This window comes from Nymphaea colorata, chromosome 2 (assembly GCF_008831285.2).
Source record: "Nymphaea colorata isolate Beijing-Zhang1983 chromosome 2, ASM883128v2, whole genome shotgun sequence".
In the NCBI taxonomy this organism is placed as follows: domain Eukaryota; kingdom Viridiplantae; phylum Streptophyta; class Magnoliopsida; order Nymphaeales; family Nymphaeaceae; genus Nymphaea; species Nymphaea colorata.
In genome coordinates, this window is record NC_045139.1 from 15,367,894 (window position 1) to 15,387,597 (window position 19,704).

The 19,704-nt window shown below is 40.5% G+C and overlaps 3 protein-coding genes across 4 annotated transcripts; 1 reads left to right on the plus strand and 2 right to left on the minus strand.

Annotated features, from left to right (window-relative positions):
• Positions 1-1,069: 1,069 nt before the first annotated feature.
• Positions 1,070-6,726, minus strand: LOC116248559 (ethylene receptor-like). The gene is made up of 6 exons (XM_031621424.2): positions 6,560-6,726; positions 2,989-3,944; positions 2,288-2,656; positions 1,914-2,180; positions 1,666-1,793; positions 1,070-1,510 (listed from the first exon to the last, which is right to left on the minus strand). The coding sequence occupies exons 2-6, from the start codon at positions 3,892-3,894 to the stop codon at positions 1,276-1,278; spliced, it is 1,905 nt and encodes a 634-aa protein (XP_031477284.1). The 5' UTR covers positions 3,895-3,944; positions 6,560-6,726; the 3' UTR covers positions 1,070-1,275.
• A 3,419-nt stretch (positions 6,727-10,145) lies between these two features.
• Positions 10,146-12,835, minus strand: LOC116249347 (40S ribosomal protein S23). 2 transcript variants are annotated; one of them, XM_031622597.2, is made up of 4 exons: positions 12,675-12,835; positions 11,077-11,232; positions 10,854-10,980; positions 10,146-10,388 (listed from the first exon to the last, which is right to left on the minus strand). In XM_031622597.2, exons 1-4 carry the CDS (start codon positions 12,677-12,679, stop codon positions 10,248-10,250), a joined length of 429 nt encoding a protein of 142 aa, XP_031478457.1. In that variant the 5' UTR covers positions 12,680-12,835; the 3' UTR covers positions 10,146-10,247. The 2 variants fall into 2 exon arrangements, with proteins under 2 accessions (XP_031478457.1, XP_031478456.1); XM_031622596.1 differs by lacking the exon at positions 12,675-12,835 and having other exon boundaries at positions 11,077-11,246.
• A 785-nt stretch (positions 12,836-13,620) lies between these two features.
• On the plus strand, positions 13,621-18,107 carry LOC116249346 (probable sugar phosphate/phosphate translocator At3g11320). Its single transcript, XM_031622595.2, has 4 exons — positions 13,621-14,558; positions 15,045-15,148; positions 15,534-15,762; positions 17,478-18,107. The coding sequence occupies exons 1-4, from the start codon at positions 14,067-14,069 to the stop codon at positions 17,622-17,624; spliced, it is 972 nt and encodes a 323-aa protein (XP_031478455.1). The 5' UTR covers positions 13,621-14,066; the 3' UTR covers positions 17,625-18,107.
• The last annotated feature ends 1,597 nt before the right edge of the window (positions 18,108-19,704 follow it).

The following is a 19,704-nucleotide window of genomic DNA, read 5'->3' on the forward strand; positions in this document are numbered from 1 at the left end:
ACCTAACCGCTGGATGCTAAGAGGCTTCAGCAAAAACAGGGGCCTTATCAAACAAACAGGACCTTAATTAAGACATCGGCAGCCATAGAAAGAATTTGATCCTCGCAATGATACAAAAGCAGACTTTTATTTGAAACCCCAAGTCAAATTAAATGAAATCCATGCATAAAAGGACGCCTTTACCAGCAAGTTTTCTTTTAAGCTAATACACAAACAGTATAAAAAAGCTCAAATAACACTGGGGTTTGATTTTTTGAATTAAATTAATTGAAGATTAATTTTTTCATTGGATAAGAACAATATATACAAGATCGACCGACACTTGACTTTTTTTTAATCTCTTGACGATAAGAAAAGTGAGCTCCACCACTCCTTAGTTTTGGAATGCTTGGATGCTGTTAAAAATTGAGTTGAAACTAGACTTTATGAAAGCCAAAATTTTGATATAATCAGCTCTTATAAACGGGAATGGAATGAAAAACCTGGCCTGTTGGCCGGGTTAGAACTTGATCTAAGGTCTTCAACGTGATACCCTCGATACTTTCCACTAACGACAAACGCATAAATCCTACCAATATGATAAGTAGACCTTTTCTCTCAAATGATTCACGAGAAGAACCCCAGCATAAGAGTTCAGAACTCTCATAAATACTAAGCATAGATAGCTAAGAAAAGGAGCTCCAAGAAAATTTGGGTGGCCTAAACATGCCAAGGGTAAAGACGAATTTGGCCAGGTTCCTAGCTCTAGGTTTAATATATCTGCATGGTTTTACCATTAGAAAGAAAAAAGAAGAAACCAATGATCTGCAATCACCACTGCAGCGGCTTTCTTGGTTCCAAGCTTGAGGAAGAACCCAGCACAGCCGTCAGAAAACTTCAACCCACCCTCCTTTTTCTTTTCTTTTCACAACTATCCTTTGATCTTAGGACTGATCAACTCTAAGAAAGAAGAGACATGAACAATCCACTTCTAAAATAAGAGAAAGCGTCCGTATCTATTGCCTTGATTTTGATGATCTAATAGGCATGTGTATGTTGACAGGGTAAATAGTAGACAGACCCCATATCATACCAGATGAAAGACTTGCATTAAACTCCACTTTTGAATGGACCACGCCATCTCCATATGTATCTTGACAATGTAAACACGTTGACATTTATAAACTAAAATATTTTCTATTTATGTATGCTATTTTATCTGAAGGCGAGCGAGATGCAGATATTTCCACATAATATTACAAAACAATGGCACCAGACAGCCAAATGCTTATACATTTAAATCATACTACTGGGACTTTGTAAAACCACCATTCCACTGTTGTCTGTTCCGAGCACTTGTACTCCAGAATTATCTATCCGAAGAAAATTTGACTGCACTGCAGAAACAATTTGTGATGCACCTTCATTTGAATTCTCAGGAATTCCCAACTTTACAAAGAAAATAGCAGTACAACCCTTCCCCAAACCCTCACTTTCAAGCCAAATGTGTCCTCCCATCAAATTCAAGAACCTGAGTCAAACACGTCAGGCAGATTAGAAGATACACCAATCAAAAGAATAATGGTTTCCATGGGTGGTAAAGACAACCATAAGCAAAGAAAACTCTTATCCGCCAAAACTTGAATGGTATACTATGCCAAATAAAGTTGAAATTAAATGGAATACCTTTTACAAATGGCAAGACCAATCCCTGCGCCACCAGGATTTCTATTTGCAGAGTTACCAGCCTGTGCAAACTTGGTAAACAATATTGGAATGTCCTGTGGACTAATTCCTGAACCTGAATCCTTAACCTGCAGAATCAAAGTCTCCAACTATGTTAAAAAAAAAAGCTGCTTGGCGATCCCCAGGTTGCAGCAGGCCTGGTGCATACAAAAATCAAACCATAAACAAAACATGGTTTCTATCTATACCTGAACTTGCAAATAGAAATGACGATCACTTGAGACAGGGTGAAAATCAGGAAGCCAAGCATCCTTCAAAGATTCAACTTTTGCAACACTTGCGATGACATATATGCTTCCTTCCTTTGAGAACTTGACAGAATTACCAGCAACATTGAGAAGAATCTGCATAAGGCGTTTTTCATCTCCCACAGCATATTCTGGTAAGTCTGGAGACAAACTCAACGAGACAGATAATTTCTTCACAAAGGCTATGGGTTTTACCAGGTTAATAACCTGCAATACATATTGCAAACAAACTCAGTATGCGTAACTTCCTGCCTCGTGAAAGCCAATTCAGTCTAACTCCGGAAGGTTATATGATTGATAGGCTGAGGAAGTACCTCTTTAAAGACAGCGTGAAGATTGAAAACTTCATTTTCAAGCTCAAAGCTTCCATCTTCAAGCCTTGAAAGGTCCAAAACATCATTAATAAGTGCCGCCAAAAGATTGCTACTTTTTAGAATGGTCTCCACCATCAGACGCTGTTCTGGAGTTAGATCAGTTTCTAGAAGTAAAGAAGCCAATGCAATGATTGCATTCATAGGAATCCGCATTTCATGATTCATAACAGCCAAAAAGTCATTTCGAGCACGAATAGCCATTTCTGCTTCTCTACGTGCCAAATCCAGTGCAATATTTTGCTCCATGAGTTTATCTCTTGCCCGCATTGACTCTTCTAAAATTGCAGCATGGGAAAGAGCTACTGCAACCTGAAGCATTTAGACGAGAAATCAAGTAGTCAGGAAGTGTGAATACACATGGCTGGTTGATGTCAACTAAAAATGAATTCCATCAGCAATGCTTCCTGAATCAAAGTCGGAGACCACCCAAGGTGGAGATGCATTTAAATACAGCCATCAGAATTACGTCTTCAAATCTAAGTGGTGATCTCCACATGAAGAGAGAGAGAGTGAGTGATGCAAATCTCTCGTATGAAAAGGCATTACTAAGCAAAGGCATAAGAAGACGTAGAATCTGGAATGCTTGGCATATGGAATGCTGCAACGATGCAATCAAAGCCGCAAAGATACATCATACTAACCTGGTCAGCAACCACTTCAACAAGCTCCAGTTCATGGACATGCCACTGCCTTGCACTATCTGAAGGGAGCATCAGCACCATTAAAGCATAACGTCTTGTGGAAAAATCTGGCCAGTCATTGATTTGGAAATTTGACAGATGTAAAAGTGGGACACGTACTGCAACAACCTCGCCAGGCATGTATCTCCCTGATAGTGGTCTAACCCTGGCCATGGGACAATTTGGTGAAATTTTGACAGCCCGATTGGTACTAAAGACCTGAGTCACCACTGGATGTTGGATGTGTACAATGGAACCAACTGTATTCTGGTAACGAAGGGCATGGGAGAGCTGAAGATCCAAACCTGTTCGAGAAGGCATCCAAAGGGCACACTCTTCTAAAGCCAAAGTTCTACCAAGCTCAACAAGAGTGGTCTTCAGTATAGTATCTCTGTCAAGGGTACTTCTAATTTCATGAGTAAGCATTCTCACATGTCGGCCTGTTTCTTCCTGGGTTCGTATCAAGCCCATCTCTCTATCAAGCTCAGCAGCCTTGTTTTTCAAAAACAGTTCCCGAGTTTTTACACTTAATAAATCAGGAATAATGTGCACAAGCATCAAGGCCGTTGCACATGACACAACTGCAGTAAGAACTTTAGCAACAGCCATTACAATTGCAACTGTTTTTGAGTGTGCATTGAATGTCCATAAGTTGATAAGATGAGTTGCCCCACAAAGAACAATAAATGCACCAAATTGCACTAGAACCCATCTGTATGGAAAGACTGAAGACTTTTTGACAAAATAAATAAGCTCAAGAGGGATGGAGAAATAAGCAAGAGCGATAAAGAAGTCTGATATATACTGATATTTTATCAATAGCTCATCCGCAGACCACTGAGGCTCAATACAATCACATGACTCCATCCTCTTATAGATATGTATAATGTCACATTCCTGGAAGTAGTGCTACATCCCTGAGAAAAAAGAACAAATCTATGCAATTAGTACTGCTTATTGGCTGAAAATGCAACTAAGAGAATCTCTCAAGCTATACTTAAATCATCATTTCATGGTGAAAGCATGACAAATGAATCACCATGGACTATTCTGACATAAAAGAACGGCAATACCTTAGAAACAATAAGCTCTAATATATTAACACATCGAATGGTAATAATATCCCAAAAAGGCTTATACATGAAGAATAACTTATCTTCCCTTGCACAATAACTACATTCAGCATAAGCAAATGTTATTGAAGTCAGTAAATCTCTTCAGTCTTCACAACCACTGTCTTACAGTATGTGGAACATACCAGATGGCGATTTTACTTAATTCGTCATAAGAATTAAGTGTCTCTTGCAAACTTGGTAACTTAGAGGCTTCTACTGTGGACTCAAAAGGGAAACTCTCAGTGTATCTTGATGAACAGAGAATTTTCCACACGATTCAGGTTACAATATCATGCCATTAAGAGACTATTTGATCGAAAAACCCGGTCCTTTCAAAATATCATTACTGTACAATGACACCAGTCTTGGATAAAAATCTATGGACCACTTGAACACCCTTGTTGACAATCCTTTACTCCCATAGCATCTAGGTTCCTCAAACAATGTGATATGTCACTGTAATTTTTTACTCTTCCTCTACTCATAATGCTACCAAAATATTCTCGCAAATTATGGCCAATAACATGTATACATAGTTGAATTCAAATCCATGGACAATGGAAGGAGCAGCAAAGGTGAAAAAATAACAGTTTTAATTTCATCTTTCTGCTTGCTTTTATGAGGTAAGCAGTTGTAACTTTGGCTCGTTGGATGCACACTATGTCAAGTGATGCCGAGTCGCCGACCATTTACTTAAGATTCCAAGTCGCCGACCATTTACTTAAGATTTCAAGGGAAGTCGAAAAGCCTTCAGGAAGCAGCTAGCAGGTATCAGTTAAAGTACCACACTCTCGTATATTATCCCACATGACAGGAAAAACTGGGATCCCTATCACATAAGTCATACATGATAACAACCTGCTATAACGAAAAGGGAAATTATGCTTGCTAGTTAGACATCCATGCCCACCTCGATCAGGGAGCACCTCAATATCTGATTACTTGTAGTAACTGGGAGTCCTATTACACCTAAAAGGCTAAAACTGTTCTTGTTTCACCAAACCAGGTTCAGAACTTCAGCCCTTTTAGTGATCGTGGAACCAGTACAAGGTTACCAAGTATATTCTGGTGGTTCAGATATACCCTGCCCATTTCTTTTATACTACTATGAATTTGTCTTGCTTCCTGGCCTAAATTTTTGAAAAAGTTCTTTTTTCTTCTCTTGTCTAGCTAGCATTTTATGAATATCATTACGGCATATGGAACAAGCAAGATGGGAGTTTTACTTAGCTGCTCACGAGAATCAAGTAGAAGTACCTACCAGTATGCATATAGAAACCAAGCATAACTGATAATTCTGGAACTACCTATTTTGCCAATCAATGTGACAAATTCAGTGAGGACATTCAAGAAAAGAAACATTCATTGCCTAGTGTTCCAAGATAACATCGGAAGCAATGAAGCATCATTCGGTTGATGGTACTTAAGAAGGAGAATTCTTCTTTCAGTATCTTTAACATTAAACCGTTACGTTGTGCCTTTCTTAGAACTTCAACGGAACTGAGTGAGAAACTGACCTTATCTTATGAGAATGCCAATGGAAAATAAAAATAAATAAATAAAAAGATCAAAGGCCGCAGATAATATTTCTTAATTCTAGAGGTTTTTCTGCGATCTTTATCAAGAAACGGAGAACTGTTCTAATACCCCAGCCAGCCTACTCCTAATTTAGGGATGAGAAGGCAAAATCTTGTAGCTGCATTTACTGAAGACCCATGTACAGTAAACTGATAAACTGGAAATATTACCATCTTCCATACAAAAGACACAAGATAACCCACTTTCTGCAAAAGGTTTTTCTTTTTTTTTTCACTCAGAACACCCAAGAAACGAAACAAGAACATACTTAAATTATGGAAAACTGATGTTACAAGGTTTGATAATCCTTTTTTCCTTTCCCAGTCATAATTCAAGATTCTGTACCCAACAAAACTAACTATAAAAGAAATTGGTCATCTGAAAACTAAGGGAGCGAAAAAGAGAAACGAGAACAGAAAACAGCCGCTGCCACAATACGGCGAAAAAGAATTCTGCAAGAAAAGAAGAAATTTAAAAACTAAAGAAAGAATCAAACGAAATTAGGAGGAAAAAACAGAAAAAGGTCGGTCGCAGGAAAGTAACTGGAGCTAAATCTTCAGATAAACATCGTGAGCATAATGCTGCCCCACTGACTCAAACATGGCAAACTCAAAGCTAAATTGAATCACGAGGTCACCAACAAGAAAAGAAGAAAAAATCACTCGACATAAAGTACAACCAAGTTCTCGGCTTAAAGAAATTATTAGCGTAGAGGACAAGGGACTCAGAGAGACGGTTCACAGTGAGTATCCAGATGCAACCCCAAATAGCCGAAAACGAAATCCCCAAAAGAAGAATTCGGCAGGGAAGAGGAACAGGAGGAGCAGAAGATCACGCACCCTCGAACTTCATGGCTTTACTCCTCGTTTGCCTTCCCTATTCTCGAGCCGGAGATTTAGCATGTTTAGATAGAGAGAGAGAGAGAGAGAGAGAGAGGTGGGGACAAAGAGAAAGAGAGAGTCTCTATCTGTGTGCGGGTGTTCAGTTGCGGACTATTTATTAGTCCGGACGGTGTTTCTGAGACGGTTGATGACTTCTTTTTTAGCTTAAAGAAGAGCTCTTTTTGCTTCTCGGCTTTTCTTTCTCTCTTTTTTCTTAGGAGGGGAGTGCTTTCAGACAGAAAGGGAAGGACCAGATTTTTTCTTCACCCCAGGAGAGAGAGAAGATCGAAAGATCTCCATTTGTTCACTTTACTGAGTTTGAATTGGCTGGAATGCCGTTCTTTTCTTGATTTGGTAGATCCAAATCACGGCTTTTCAACGTGGTAACTTGTTTCAGCAATGGTCTCACTCTCAACACTCTTGACTTTCCAAGTTGAATGGGACTCAGTAGGCTCCCATATTAATTGGTGTTGCTAAAATCCACTTGAATCAGCGATTCAGCATAAATCGACAGATTCAAAGTTAATCAGCCTCAAATTTATGTGATTTGACTTTATGTCTTTTCCTACTTTCACTTTCACAGACATACTACAATGCAGTTGAACGAATATCTTTGAAACTTACGCGTGATTTCATCATTTCACTACAAACTAGGCATTCTTTTGTAAGATATTCAAGACTAACAATCTCGTGATGGATGCAGCAGTGGTCATATATAAAAGACTTCTGACTTGAGACTCGGAAAATGCATGTGCATGTGGGTGCATGCACGCAAGTCTTCTTTCCCCCTTTTTCTAATTACTCCCACTTGCTCCCAATGCCCCCTTTCCCTTAAAGGTGACACCATGCCAACATGGTCAAGTTGGTCTCACAACTGGAAGGCAGACTGGGGCGTCATCCAGTTGAACTGAACTTTGAGTCTAGAAAAGGAATCCATGGAGACGCAAATGTGTTGGTTCTAAGATGAGAGCTCTAAAAGATAACTCTCCCAATGTATATTTAACCAAGGGAGGCTTACAAACCTTCAAGTTGAAGAAGAATGTCAAGAGTAGAGTTTGATATATCCTTGACATAATTTGATGAAGATCTGCCTAACTTTCGGTTATTCGACTTATGCATGTCTTCTAATGCTTGCACCTGAACTTGTACAGCTGCCTTGGAAGGTGGCATACCAATGTTCATATTAGCGGGTTCATTTGCCACTATCACTATAAATAAACTCGAAATTGTGAACTGGACACTTATTTGATGGGGTTCCGCTTTCTACTCAGGTTCCAAAGCAGCCGTAGACACTAAGAGAAGAAAGAAAGGGAGAGAGGTTTCGGTTCGGCCTCTTCAGGATCTTCCCCACCCCCTTTGCACCCCTTTTTAGTAAATCAAACTTGTGTAGTTTTCCCTTCGTAGGTTTTGAGGATCTAGCATAACTTGAACTCAAAATTTTACGCTCCATGAAATTCAAGGGGTTTGGTGCATCGGCCAATTCCTTGCATAAGCCGATGCGGCCATGGACCCTGGGAACAAGGGAGAAGAGGAGCAGTGGCATTCCATGGTTTACTATAGAATGGTGCTAAAGGTTGCCATCCAAAAGGTGGAGGCATGCACCTTGTTTGCATGCACTTCTAGGCTTCACAAGGACACGCTCAAGCTTTTTCTTTCATGCGTTCAAATAGCTCTTAATTATCAACAACTAGTTAAAAGCGTCGCGTTACTGGTTACAGAAGCAGAAAGAAAACTAAAGTCACTGAGTAGCTACGTTGCTACCGTGCAATCGGAGAGTTGTTTCCAGAAGGAAAGAGCCTAATTAAGATCATCAAGTTCAATAAGATTAAAAATTGAATACTCTACATGCCTTGATCGAATCTGACAGTAGTCTGCCTTTCCATACATAACATCAAAGACACGTCTGGAAAAGAAGCCATGGAGTTTTAAGTTGCCGTCGGAGCGACAAAGTCTCTCTACTGGGATGTGATTTGCTCGAGTTCAAAAACATGAGGAAAAAAAAAAAAAACAATAAAGCAGCTTCAAAGGGGTCAGCGGGCAGGGAAAAAGTGCATAGAGCCACATGCTTTCCACGTGGGAACGGGATTTTCCAATTGGTAGAGATACAGCGCATAGTTCATGCAAAAGGAAGGGAGGAAAATGCTTAAAACAGGTGGCCCCTCCTGTGAATCCCGTCTGAGGAATCTGCTTCTTCTGCGTCTGTGGGTAGAATTCTCCGTTGGTTTCGTATGAAAAGGTTTTTGTCCATTTCGTATGCATGGGGTGCGGTTGGAAACGAAGACCCTCCGCCCCCTAAAGTGAGGCTCCAAAACATCACATCCCTTACCTTAAATGACAACCATGAAAAAGTCATTTTTCATTAATGAACATTTTCCAAGAGTCATATGGTTCTCAACTGCTTTTTCAGAAATCACGGGTTAGCACATGTGTCCTATGTAATGATCATAGGAACGTGAAATAGACCCTACTCTACCTCATCCAATGGACACACACACTCTCCCCCCCTCCTAGAGAGAGAGAGAGAGAGAGATTCAAACCCACAAGGCGCTAGCAAAATAAAATTTTTCAATGGATGACCATTTGTGATCCTCTTCAATAAAAATCATTTGGTTGTTTAATAGGTTGTCTTATTTTCGTTTAGCAGATATGAGGTCATCAAGAAGACTCAGCTTATTAAGGCTCCACATGAAGAGTCAAGGGGAAGAACATCTCCATATCGCTGGTTGCAGATATAAAAGGACCAGAGTCAGATAGAGATCTCTTAGCAATTGGGTATTGCTTGATCAGACTTGGGGTATTGATAACAAAAGATCTCCCACGAATTCATCAAGAAAATCATGGACCAAGTCGACCACTAAGCTGATACTGTCTATGTTAAGACGTAACCCATTTTACTAATTATGAGGTTTCAAAATCATTTTACTAAACTTTTGTCTCAAAAGCGACTGACTAGGCGCTATGCCTTAGTCAGCTTACGTTTCATGATCCGCCTTCTCTTTCTTCCCACCAGCATGCATCGCACCTGATCCATTTTCTTCAAATATCAATATCACTACATTAATAACTTATTTTATAAAAACGGCACCAAAGCCTTCATCGTATGGACAGTCAGAGCCTCAGGGGATTCAGCCATTCAATTATATAACGATGGTAACTATACAGAACTACCACATTCAGTGTTCAGATACGCAAGTCATCGTTCTCAAGAGCTGGCCACGTAGCTGCGACATTGCTTTCATGCTCTTGACTTCACGCGCTGTTAACAGTAGTTACAAGAATGATGGACCACGAAACGGCGATCATTCAAAGAGCATCGTTTTCCATAATTAACTAGAGATAGGTGACATAAAAGAGCAACCAGAACAATTTCTCTAAAAAGATAGGCACTTTATCATGAGTAACTAAAAGGTGACGACAATTAAACGAATATCTCGACATTGGGAGCTTATAATATGAATAGAGCCTCACCTATACAGCCACGGAAAAAGCATCGCGTACCACAAGACAAAATGGAAAGACGAGAGAAATGGGAGTGTAAACAAAGTAAAAAAAAGTTGAACGATAATAAAATAGAAGTGTCTGAAGCTCAACTCCACAGAATATCAAAAAACAATGTAAGGTTACATGGCAAAAATGAGGAACAAACTTAAGATCTAGGCTTTTCTTTCTTCTCCTTGAACAGAGCCAACAAAGAAACACCAGACACCTTAACCACCTTGAAACGGACTCCAGGAATATCACCGACGGCATGCCCTTTCCGTCCAAATCCAGCAATTAGCACTTCATCCTGCAGGATTATTGTCGCAGTATCTCACAATCTTGGTCAATGCAGTCATTAACTTGATTATTCAGCCCTAAATGCAATGGGTGGAGAAATATTGAAAGAACAATGGAACGAATCTATAGACATGGTTTCATACAGAACTCAGAATCATGGTTGGCATTCTACGGATACTGAATCAGGCAAGGAACTTGGTAGGTCAGACTGACTTGCATTTCATTCGTTAATTTTTGGACAAAGATCCATACTAGTAATTGGATATTTTCAAAGGCCTACCATGTCAACGTTTTCTATAACACATAATAGAACATGGCATGTAAATTTATGTTTTACGATAAAACTTCAAAAAGACATACATGAGTGGTTTCATCCAATCAAGTAAGCATTCAAGTCAATTCCATTGAATCAGGAGATGACTCGTCCAATTTTCCAACCATGTACCACATGAAGATTGTAAAACTGATAACTCACATTTTCTTCAATATAGTTCAAGCAACCATCATTAGGAACAAAGGCAGCTATCTTCTTCCCGTTCTTGATCAACTGAACTCTAGCACACTTTCGGATAGCAGAGTTAGGTTGCTTGGCTTCAATTCCACTGGAACAACCAAAAAGAAAGGATTATCCTTTTGAAATTATTATAACGAGGGAGGCTGAAAAACAGAAAGAAATCTACATATGAAAGAGCCCGCACATTTTCTCAAGGACAATTCCCTTAGCGTGTGAAGATCCTGCAAAAGGCTTCTTCCACTCGTTGCCAAGATGACTCTTCTTGTATGACTTATCAGCCCATTTCTGCCTCCTCCTGTGTGTCTTTAGCTTGCGCCCAGCTCCCATACCACGAGTCTTCCTGATATATTCCATGTTTATATTAAACTCGTGCATAAAAACAACACAGCCACAATTGCAATTTAAAACCCAAGACGAGTGGAAATGAATAGCATACAGAACGATAACTTCCGTAAAGCTTTGAATCAAGTGCTTCCAAGGAAATTGGTCATTTTAACAGTTATCTGTCACCATTAAACTGCGGCAACGATACACCATACCAAAAGGAAGAAAGTGTTTGATGCCATAAGCGCAATGCACATTTTTCTAGATAGGTGTTACTTACAAATTCAAAGTAGCAGTTACAGTTGCTCGACGCGTAGGCTGAGCATCACAAGCAACATGACTAAGGCAGAAATAATAATTCATACTTTTTGTTATGCTACATCTAGCCATAACAGCAATTATTTTGAAATTTAAATACAGAACCCTAAAAAAGCTAGAAACAATAGATGAAAGTAACGAAAGAAAACAAGGCCTATTCAGCGATGCGACATTTTGATCATAAGATACAAATTTCTTCTAGATTCGGACCCCAGTCAGGCACAATAACAACCCCAACCCATCTCCCTATTCTTCCGCAGCCATGCCTCCTCTTGTTGGGAACCTACAACAACAAAGTTCCAGTTTCTAAGGATTGGTCGTACTCCTCCAAACTAAAGCTACAACTACTACTGGGCACAAGCTCAAGTCGTTGACCAATTGCAACATAGAGCCAGATGGACTTACTTAAATCCTGAAAAGCAAGATTGTTCTGTTCCATTATTTAAATTAGGCATGGAGGAGCAGTAAGTTTCAACATTAGCTCCTTTTCTAATAGGCCGATATCCCCTTAAAACCGTTTGATATGAAATTGACCGAGGATCCCCTTCAAATGGTTAATGTGAAACTATCTGAAGATCAGCAAGGTGTTTCAACTAAGGTACTTTCGAATCTGAGCAACCAATTAAACCAGAAAGGGTACTGGCCTTGATTGTTAATGTTTATCCTGGATTGCCCTGAAGCAGTTGATCTTTGAATGCATTTTTTATTGGTTAAAGCAGGCCTTTTCCACCCAAGGGCGTATGTACCGAAAAAGCGCAATGAGTTACCCAGCAACCCAAGATTTGGCGGTTTCAACCCATTAACTTTCTTCCTTATATCTGTTGCATTTGACTGAAAACTACCTAGTCTAATCCACAATGGCATGTCAAGAACTAGTCCCTGCCTTCCACGGCGTTAAGTGCTGTGTGTCGCTGTACAGATCGTAAGCTTCAAATAGAAATCGATGCACAAAGAAAAAAGCAATTTCACCAACCTATTGGACGTCCAGAATTAAGGTAACTATGAATTTGATTCAAGATTTTCAAATGTACCAACATGCTAACAATTGAAAAGAAAGCAGCACTAGCGAAGGAGACCACTCATATCTAGAGAGAGAGAGAGAGAGAGAGAGAGAGAGAGAGAAACAGAGAGGGATCTCACCCCATGACGGCGGATGATCAGGACACAAAGCCTGCAACAACGACAGTAACAAGGGGCTCGAGTGAAACGCAGCGTCGAGGTGCAAGACTTCCCTCGGGAGAGAGAAGCAAAGGAAGGATGATATGTTTTTAAAAGGACTTCGAGGGAGGCGGAGAGGGGAGCTTCAAAAACCCTAGCTCCTCCCGTTTTGCTACCCACGCCTCGGCGTAACTAGATCGGGTTAGTATCTACAGTAAAGACCCGGTTTATTTGGTAATCTCATGGGTTGGCTCGACCCATAACGGCGGGCACGCAGGCCCCAATTCACTGGACCTGGGTTAGCCCGATAAGTTGTTAGGCCAAATCGAACTGGATGCAGCAATCTATAAAGACCTAAACCAGTTTGAGATAAATGTTAAGATAGATTTGGATTTTAATTTTTAAAGAGTAAACCATCTTACATTTAAGATTTGTATTCATCTCATGTGAGACCCCAACATTTAGAGTATTTAGTGTTTAATTTTAAGCTAACTAAACCTTAATTCAATTGTTAATCGAACTACAAACACTAACAACATGGAACAAATACAGGGGCCTGCATCTCAATATGGGGTGAGTTTTCACACCCGCCTCTTACGCTTTCAATATGTGGTCACTCGGAATTGGATCGATTTAGTCTGATCTAATACAGAGAAACACGATCCGAATGTTAAGGGGATTCGGACTCTTTAGTTTACGTGGTTTTGGCGACTGGATTTGAGACCGAGTTCAGAGATTCGGCAAGGATCCGAAATCGGTATCAAGAAATTAAAGTCCGGACCTGATACAAGCAAGAATCCGGTTCAGGAAGATTCAATTAGGCCGGATCAGGTACACGGTAGATCCGAACTATTTATATCTCCAAGCGCGCGCGCGCGAACGTCGGTGCAGTCGTTTTAAGATTTCAACGGAAAGGAATCCTCGTCAACCCTCCGCTTCCCATGCTTCCTCCTCCTCCTCCTTCTTCGTCGCATTCTTCTCTTTGCCAGTGCTAATCTTCTTCAGATATTCACTGCAAATTATAGTTTTCCGATCTTAGCTTCGTCCCTGTCTGGAAGCTAACTCTCGCTCGATCGGAGGTAGTTGCTTTCTTCTTACGTGCTCTGTTTGGGCGTCGTTAGATCGACGCCTTTCTTCTCATGAATCCTCTCCGAGAGATCTTAGCTTCCACCTCGACGGCCAAGTAGACCCGTCGATTGTCCTGGCATGGTTTTCCGTGGATTTCACTGATGGGTCTTGATGGGTACCACCGAAATGCGCGCCATTGGCGTCGTTTTTGAGACGAAATTCTAGCTGCATTGCCTCTATGCGTGAAATCGAGCTCGAATTTGTAGGATTTCTGGCGTTGGATTAGGGGCGGGGTCTCGTAGAGCGATGAAGGGAATACTTCCGCTTCAGTCGGGGAAATCTCCCGCCGGAGGAGGTGCTGGCGCTGGCGGCCGATTGTTTACGTTCGGGCTCGTCACTTCTTGGTACGCTTCCAATATCGGAGTCCTTCTGCTCAACAAGTACCTGCTTAGCAACTACGGGTTCCGATTCCCGATCTTTCTGACGATGTGCCACATGATGGCATGCTCGATCCTGAGCTACGTGGCCATTGCTTGGTTCAAGCTGGTGCCGATGCAGATGGTGCGGTCGCAGGTGCAGTTCATGAAAATCACTTCCCTTAGCGCCATCTTCTGCGCTTCGGTTGTCAGCGGGAACGTCTCCCTCAAATACCTCCCTGTTTCGTTTAATCAGGCGGTTGGGGCGACCACCCCTTTCTTCACCGCTGTCTTCGCCTACATCATGACGTTAAAGCGAGAAGCCTGGCTGACGTATGTGGCGTTGATTCCGGTTGTCACCGGAGTCATCATAGCAAGTGGGGTTAGTCAAGCTCGGTGCTCTGTTTTCTTTCGATTACTTTGGTTGCAATTTGTCTGGAATGGATTTCCCTTTCATTTAAATATTGCCTTGCAATGTCGTTTTGGTTTGTTAATCATCTTATAGCGTGACGCGTTTAAATAGTTCCATTGAGCTTTGACTGTAAAATGGTTTTCCTTTGATCCTCTCGTTAGGTGGACATTTAGTTCTTTTCCCTTCTCCGGTCGATAATCAATTCCTTTTCTTGGTTTTTCTAGATGCAGTGGGATGTTTGATTTGCGATTTTATGATCCTCCTGCGTTTCATTTTTGTTAATCATATTGTAGGGAAAACTTGGCAGTTGAAATTGGAAGGCAGTCTCTTCTATGTTGCCAAAATGTGTCATTCGCTTGTTACCGCCGGAGGAGCAGAACAGGATCATGATTTTGGTGTTTGATGGTTTAGTCTTTCTGGATACGCATTAACCGACCTTGTTGATGTTTGTCGCAGGGAGAGCCGAGTTTTCATTTATTTGGATTTATAATGTGCATTGGCGCAACTGCTGCGAGGGCGTTAAAGTCAGTACTCCAAGGGATTCTGCTGTCTTCTGAAGGGTACTACCTTTGCTACTGTTACTTTTCCTGGGTTGCCGTTCTCTATCGTTAAAGGGAATTAGGATTCCAGGACAATAAAAGACAGCGCTACTCTGAGTTGCCTAGCTAGATTGGTAACACGTCTAATTGGATTCTCTTTTTAGTGTCAGTTGTAGTTACAGCCTTACAGGAACTAGTCTCATGCTGTGCACCTATCTATTCATGTGTGCCTTCTGGAAACTTTTTCCTAAGGTGCATCCTTGTTTAGCATTCCAGTCCTGCTAGTTCTGGGTTCTACATATTTTTTCATGTTCTGTGAGCGTTAGCATCTTTCTGACCCTTCTTACCTAAACTGAAATCAAATAAGTGAAAGGTGTGCTGAACCTTATTTGCTTCTTCTTTGTAGGGAAAAGCTGAACTCAATGAATCTTCTTCTCTACATGGCTCCCATTGCTGTTGTGCTTTTGCTGCCTGCCACATTGTACATGGAGCCAAATGTGCTGGGCTTCACCATTGCACTCGCAAGGCGTGACATCCGAGTTGTTTGGTATTTGTCATTCAATTCATCATTGGCATACTTTGTTAACTTGACCAACTTCTTGGTCACCAAACACACAAGTGCCTTGACTCTGCAGGTATGTCGTCCATTAATTGTGTCATTTACTATTTCAAAAGGCACCTGCATTATATTTGGATTAATATATTTACAATTTCTTTCGAGCGACTTATATAAGCACATATCTAGTTGGCTTCTTTTGTAGACTAACAAGCTCTGTTTTCTGATTAATTTTTCATAAGTTGGTGTTTGTCTATTTTTAAACTGCAAAAGTCAACATCAATGAAATGAAGAATGAAAGATAAACTTCCTTATGAAAGACAAACTTTCTGATAACTTGACATGGAGCTGCAGATTTTCATTGCTGATATATGGCATTCAATTGGAAATCTGGTTTTTGATTCGTTATTTAATATAATATGGCACGATAGTTACTGGCTGTATGCCTCTGTTTATTCCCATTTATTGAATTGAAGAGGGTGACAATGTTAAGTATTATACATCATGGTCAGTAACTTCACACAAATTTTCGGCTATTCTTCAAAGGAAAGAAATAAAAGTACGTACATCTTGCCAGACTCTTTTCCTTGTGGTTCATGTTTCTTTTTTCCTTATTGTCTTAGCCTTTCTTCCTGAAATTAGAGAAACTAATAGTTTCAAGACGTTAGTCGCTACCTGTTTGAAACATGACGTGAATAACACAGAAATTGAATAAAGAAACGATACCGTTTCAAATTTTCTTGTATGGAGTATGTGAACAATGATCTTGACTTGCGTAGCAGCAGGATGTCAAAAAGGATATTCTAGCATTCTGAAGCTATTTCTGTTACTGCTGCTAATTAACGTGCCCTATCTTTTGGCACCCTTTTATTTTTCTCTTTTAAATTTTTTTTTTTTGTTGGGTTCAACCTGGCATTTGGTACTGTGGTGAAAATGAGAACCTTCTCGTCTTTTTCTATGGCTAGGAGTTCAAATGCTTCATTATTAGCAAGAAACTCAATTATGTGAAAGAATGGATTGTGGTAGCTTTTGGCGTTCTGAAATGGTTGCAAACAATGGGAACATATTATCTTTGAAGTTTGAACCATTTTGACTGTCTATGGATGATTAGAACTACTGATTTGCCTGTTTCGGAGTCGAACGCATGGAGAAGTTGGCTATGTGCACTCGCCAAATGGTATTTTTGGTTGCTAATTATATGCGCTTCTCTATTAACCAAAATACCATTTGGGGAACGCGGCATGTCAAGTCAGTCTCATTCTCATTCTCAGGTATCAATCCATGTGAAAGAAGTCTGCTTGGTATTCTCCAACATCGGCACTTTCTTTGCCTGGGGAGAAGGTAAAACGCTCATCACTGGCTGCAGTTTGGCAGGCCTCCAATTCATAAACACCGGTTCTACCAAACACCCCCGCACGGCCGCACCCCATTCCTCCTGCTTCATCTTTGTTGAAAAGATTGCTTCATTCCGAGCTGAACCTGTGATGGCCTGTCAACTTAATGACCTTTGCATGTTGCCCGAGCAAAGTTAGGAGATCAATTGTGGATAGTTCTCTTAAATGATGACATAAATGAGATGTTAGATTTTGGTGAAATGCCAGAATTCTTGCAGTTTATTGAATGTTATGGACATGAAATCTCTTGAAAGAATTCATATTGAGGTGTTGCTCCTCACCACTTGGAAAAGATAAAAAATACTACTTTCTCATACCTTTGGCGATGGAACCTTTTTATGGAGACACTTTTAGAGTTCTGAAGTTTGTGTTATTTCATGAGTCTTCACCTATCCTGCAGGTGCTAGGCAATGCAAAAGGTGCAGTTGCTGTGGTGGTTTCTATCTTGCTCTTCCGCAACCCTGTCTCTGTAACTGGCATGCTTGGTTACGCTCTCACGGTTATTGGTGTCATTCTTTATAGTGAAGCTAAAAAGGGGAGCAAGTGAAAATCGCTACCTGAAGCATCGGGTAGAAGCATGTTTTGTAACTGCTTGTTTGAGCCATCTGCATGTCTCAGTTTGTAGAATTTCACCATATTCTTTTAATGGAAGCTGAAAAAGGGGCTTACATCTGCAACAACCAGAATAGTTAGAGCATTTATAGATCTAATGAAACTGATATTTCTTTTTTCTTTCTTATGCCTTTCCTGTTTTGGTATGGAGGAAGGGAAAAGTGTATGTGATGAGAAGAGGAACTGCTTAGTGTTCTTGTCCTTAATTTGGTTACAAGTGTTCTTGTCTGTAATTTGGTCACAAGAAAAACCTTCAATTCCTTGGAAAGTTTGTCCTGTCTGTCCATTAAACTTTAGATTGACTTAGGGAACCCTTTGGAAAGATGTTTTCCATTGGGAAGATTCTTTTTTATTTCTTTTCTCGCATGAGCTCTGCACAGGTTCTGTAAAAAGAATTTGAAGTTGCATTTTTGTAGTTCTCCTGTAATTCTGCTTCAGTGTTTCGAATCAGCGAATTCCTCTCTCTCTCTCTCTCTCTCTCTCTCTCTGTCTGTGTGTGTGTGTGTGTGCGTGGATCTCTCTGTCTCTCTGAGCTAAGAAGGAGACTGCTCAACAAGCGTATGGAGCAGCTGCAAATGTCTTTGGGGCTTTCATATGAGAAGTTAAACCATCTTCTTCTTACATCCTAGTGATATTTTCTGTTTCTTTGCTTGCTTATCTCATGTACTGTGCTTCTGGTTCCAACTTTCTGTTGGATGCAGAACTTTGTTTATTCAGTCGTGTTTTAAGCAGTTTTTATCCTATATTTATGAAGTTCTATTATAGTTGATGTGGGCGCAAGCAGTAAACAAAAAAGATTGAACTAAGAAATACTTAAAAATATTAATAAAATACGAAAGTTAGAACAGTATACAGCAAGTGGTACTGCAGTATTGGCAGATGAATCTAATCCATCTGCCGCAGTTTTGAACTCGGCCGATTTTTGTGAACTGGTTGAAATTGTAATTTATGTTTAATTTGTAAATCATATTAAAATAATAACTTAGTTTAAATATAAAATATAAAAACTTCCCAATTGTGGCCATAAATAACAGGTCAATGACAGAGCAAACAAACAACTTCAAACGACGAGATCGCTACCCAGCTGTCGCTGTATCCCAATGTCCCGTACGTCGCCTGAAATGGGCCTTGCCAAGCCATGAAGCAACGACGGTTCCTTGCAGCAGGTGATAACACTGCCGGCTGTCCACACATACCACGAGGTTGAGAATAGCCAGCACCGCAGAAGACGCCGTCTCTTATTTTCTTCCAGGTGCTGTAAGATCATAAATGAGGTCTGTTCTCGAACAGCCACAACTTTGAATGCATTTTTCTCAGAACTTGTGCGATCTTGTCCCACTGCATATTTTAAAGAGTTTTAGTAGCTACCCTTTTGACTTTTCAAAGCCATGGAAGTGGAAAATGGAGTCATCCATTCTGTTAATCCTGCACCGACGCTTTCCTGGAGACCTGGTGGGCTGCAAATGGCTGGACACCCGCACCCACGTTGACGTTACCCCACTTTGACATAGAACTGATCTTTTCTGTGAACTAGTGAGCCCGAGAGGTTTGACGCACGGCACTTGGTCGGGTCAGTTGCGCGTCCGGTTGCTGGTTCGAATGGCATGGGCGCCCAAAGATCGATTCTAATTGATATCTGCTGAAAGGCAGTGCCAGTGAGGTGATTGGCAAAGATATGTTCTGGTCTTTATGTCAATAAAGCTATCCATTCTTGTGAAAGAACATGCTTGTGCCCTCAATTTCTTTTTTTCTGCGTATTGTGAACACCTTTCTATCATTGAACAAGTGTTTTACCTTGGCATAGTTCGTTCTGCTTTGCAACCGTTCTTTGGGGGATTATCTATACAAGAAACGTCCTTGGTAGTCCTGTGAGGCTGTGAGGTTCTATCTAGAAATTTCATTGATGGGAGGCCAGTGGATTAAATTATACGCTAGGTTTTAACAAAATTCTACCAAGTATTTCACTTTGTCTACAAGACCCATCAGGTTGGGATGGATTAACTTCTTGTATTCTT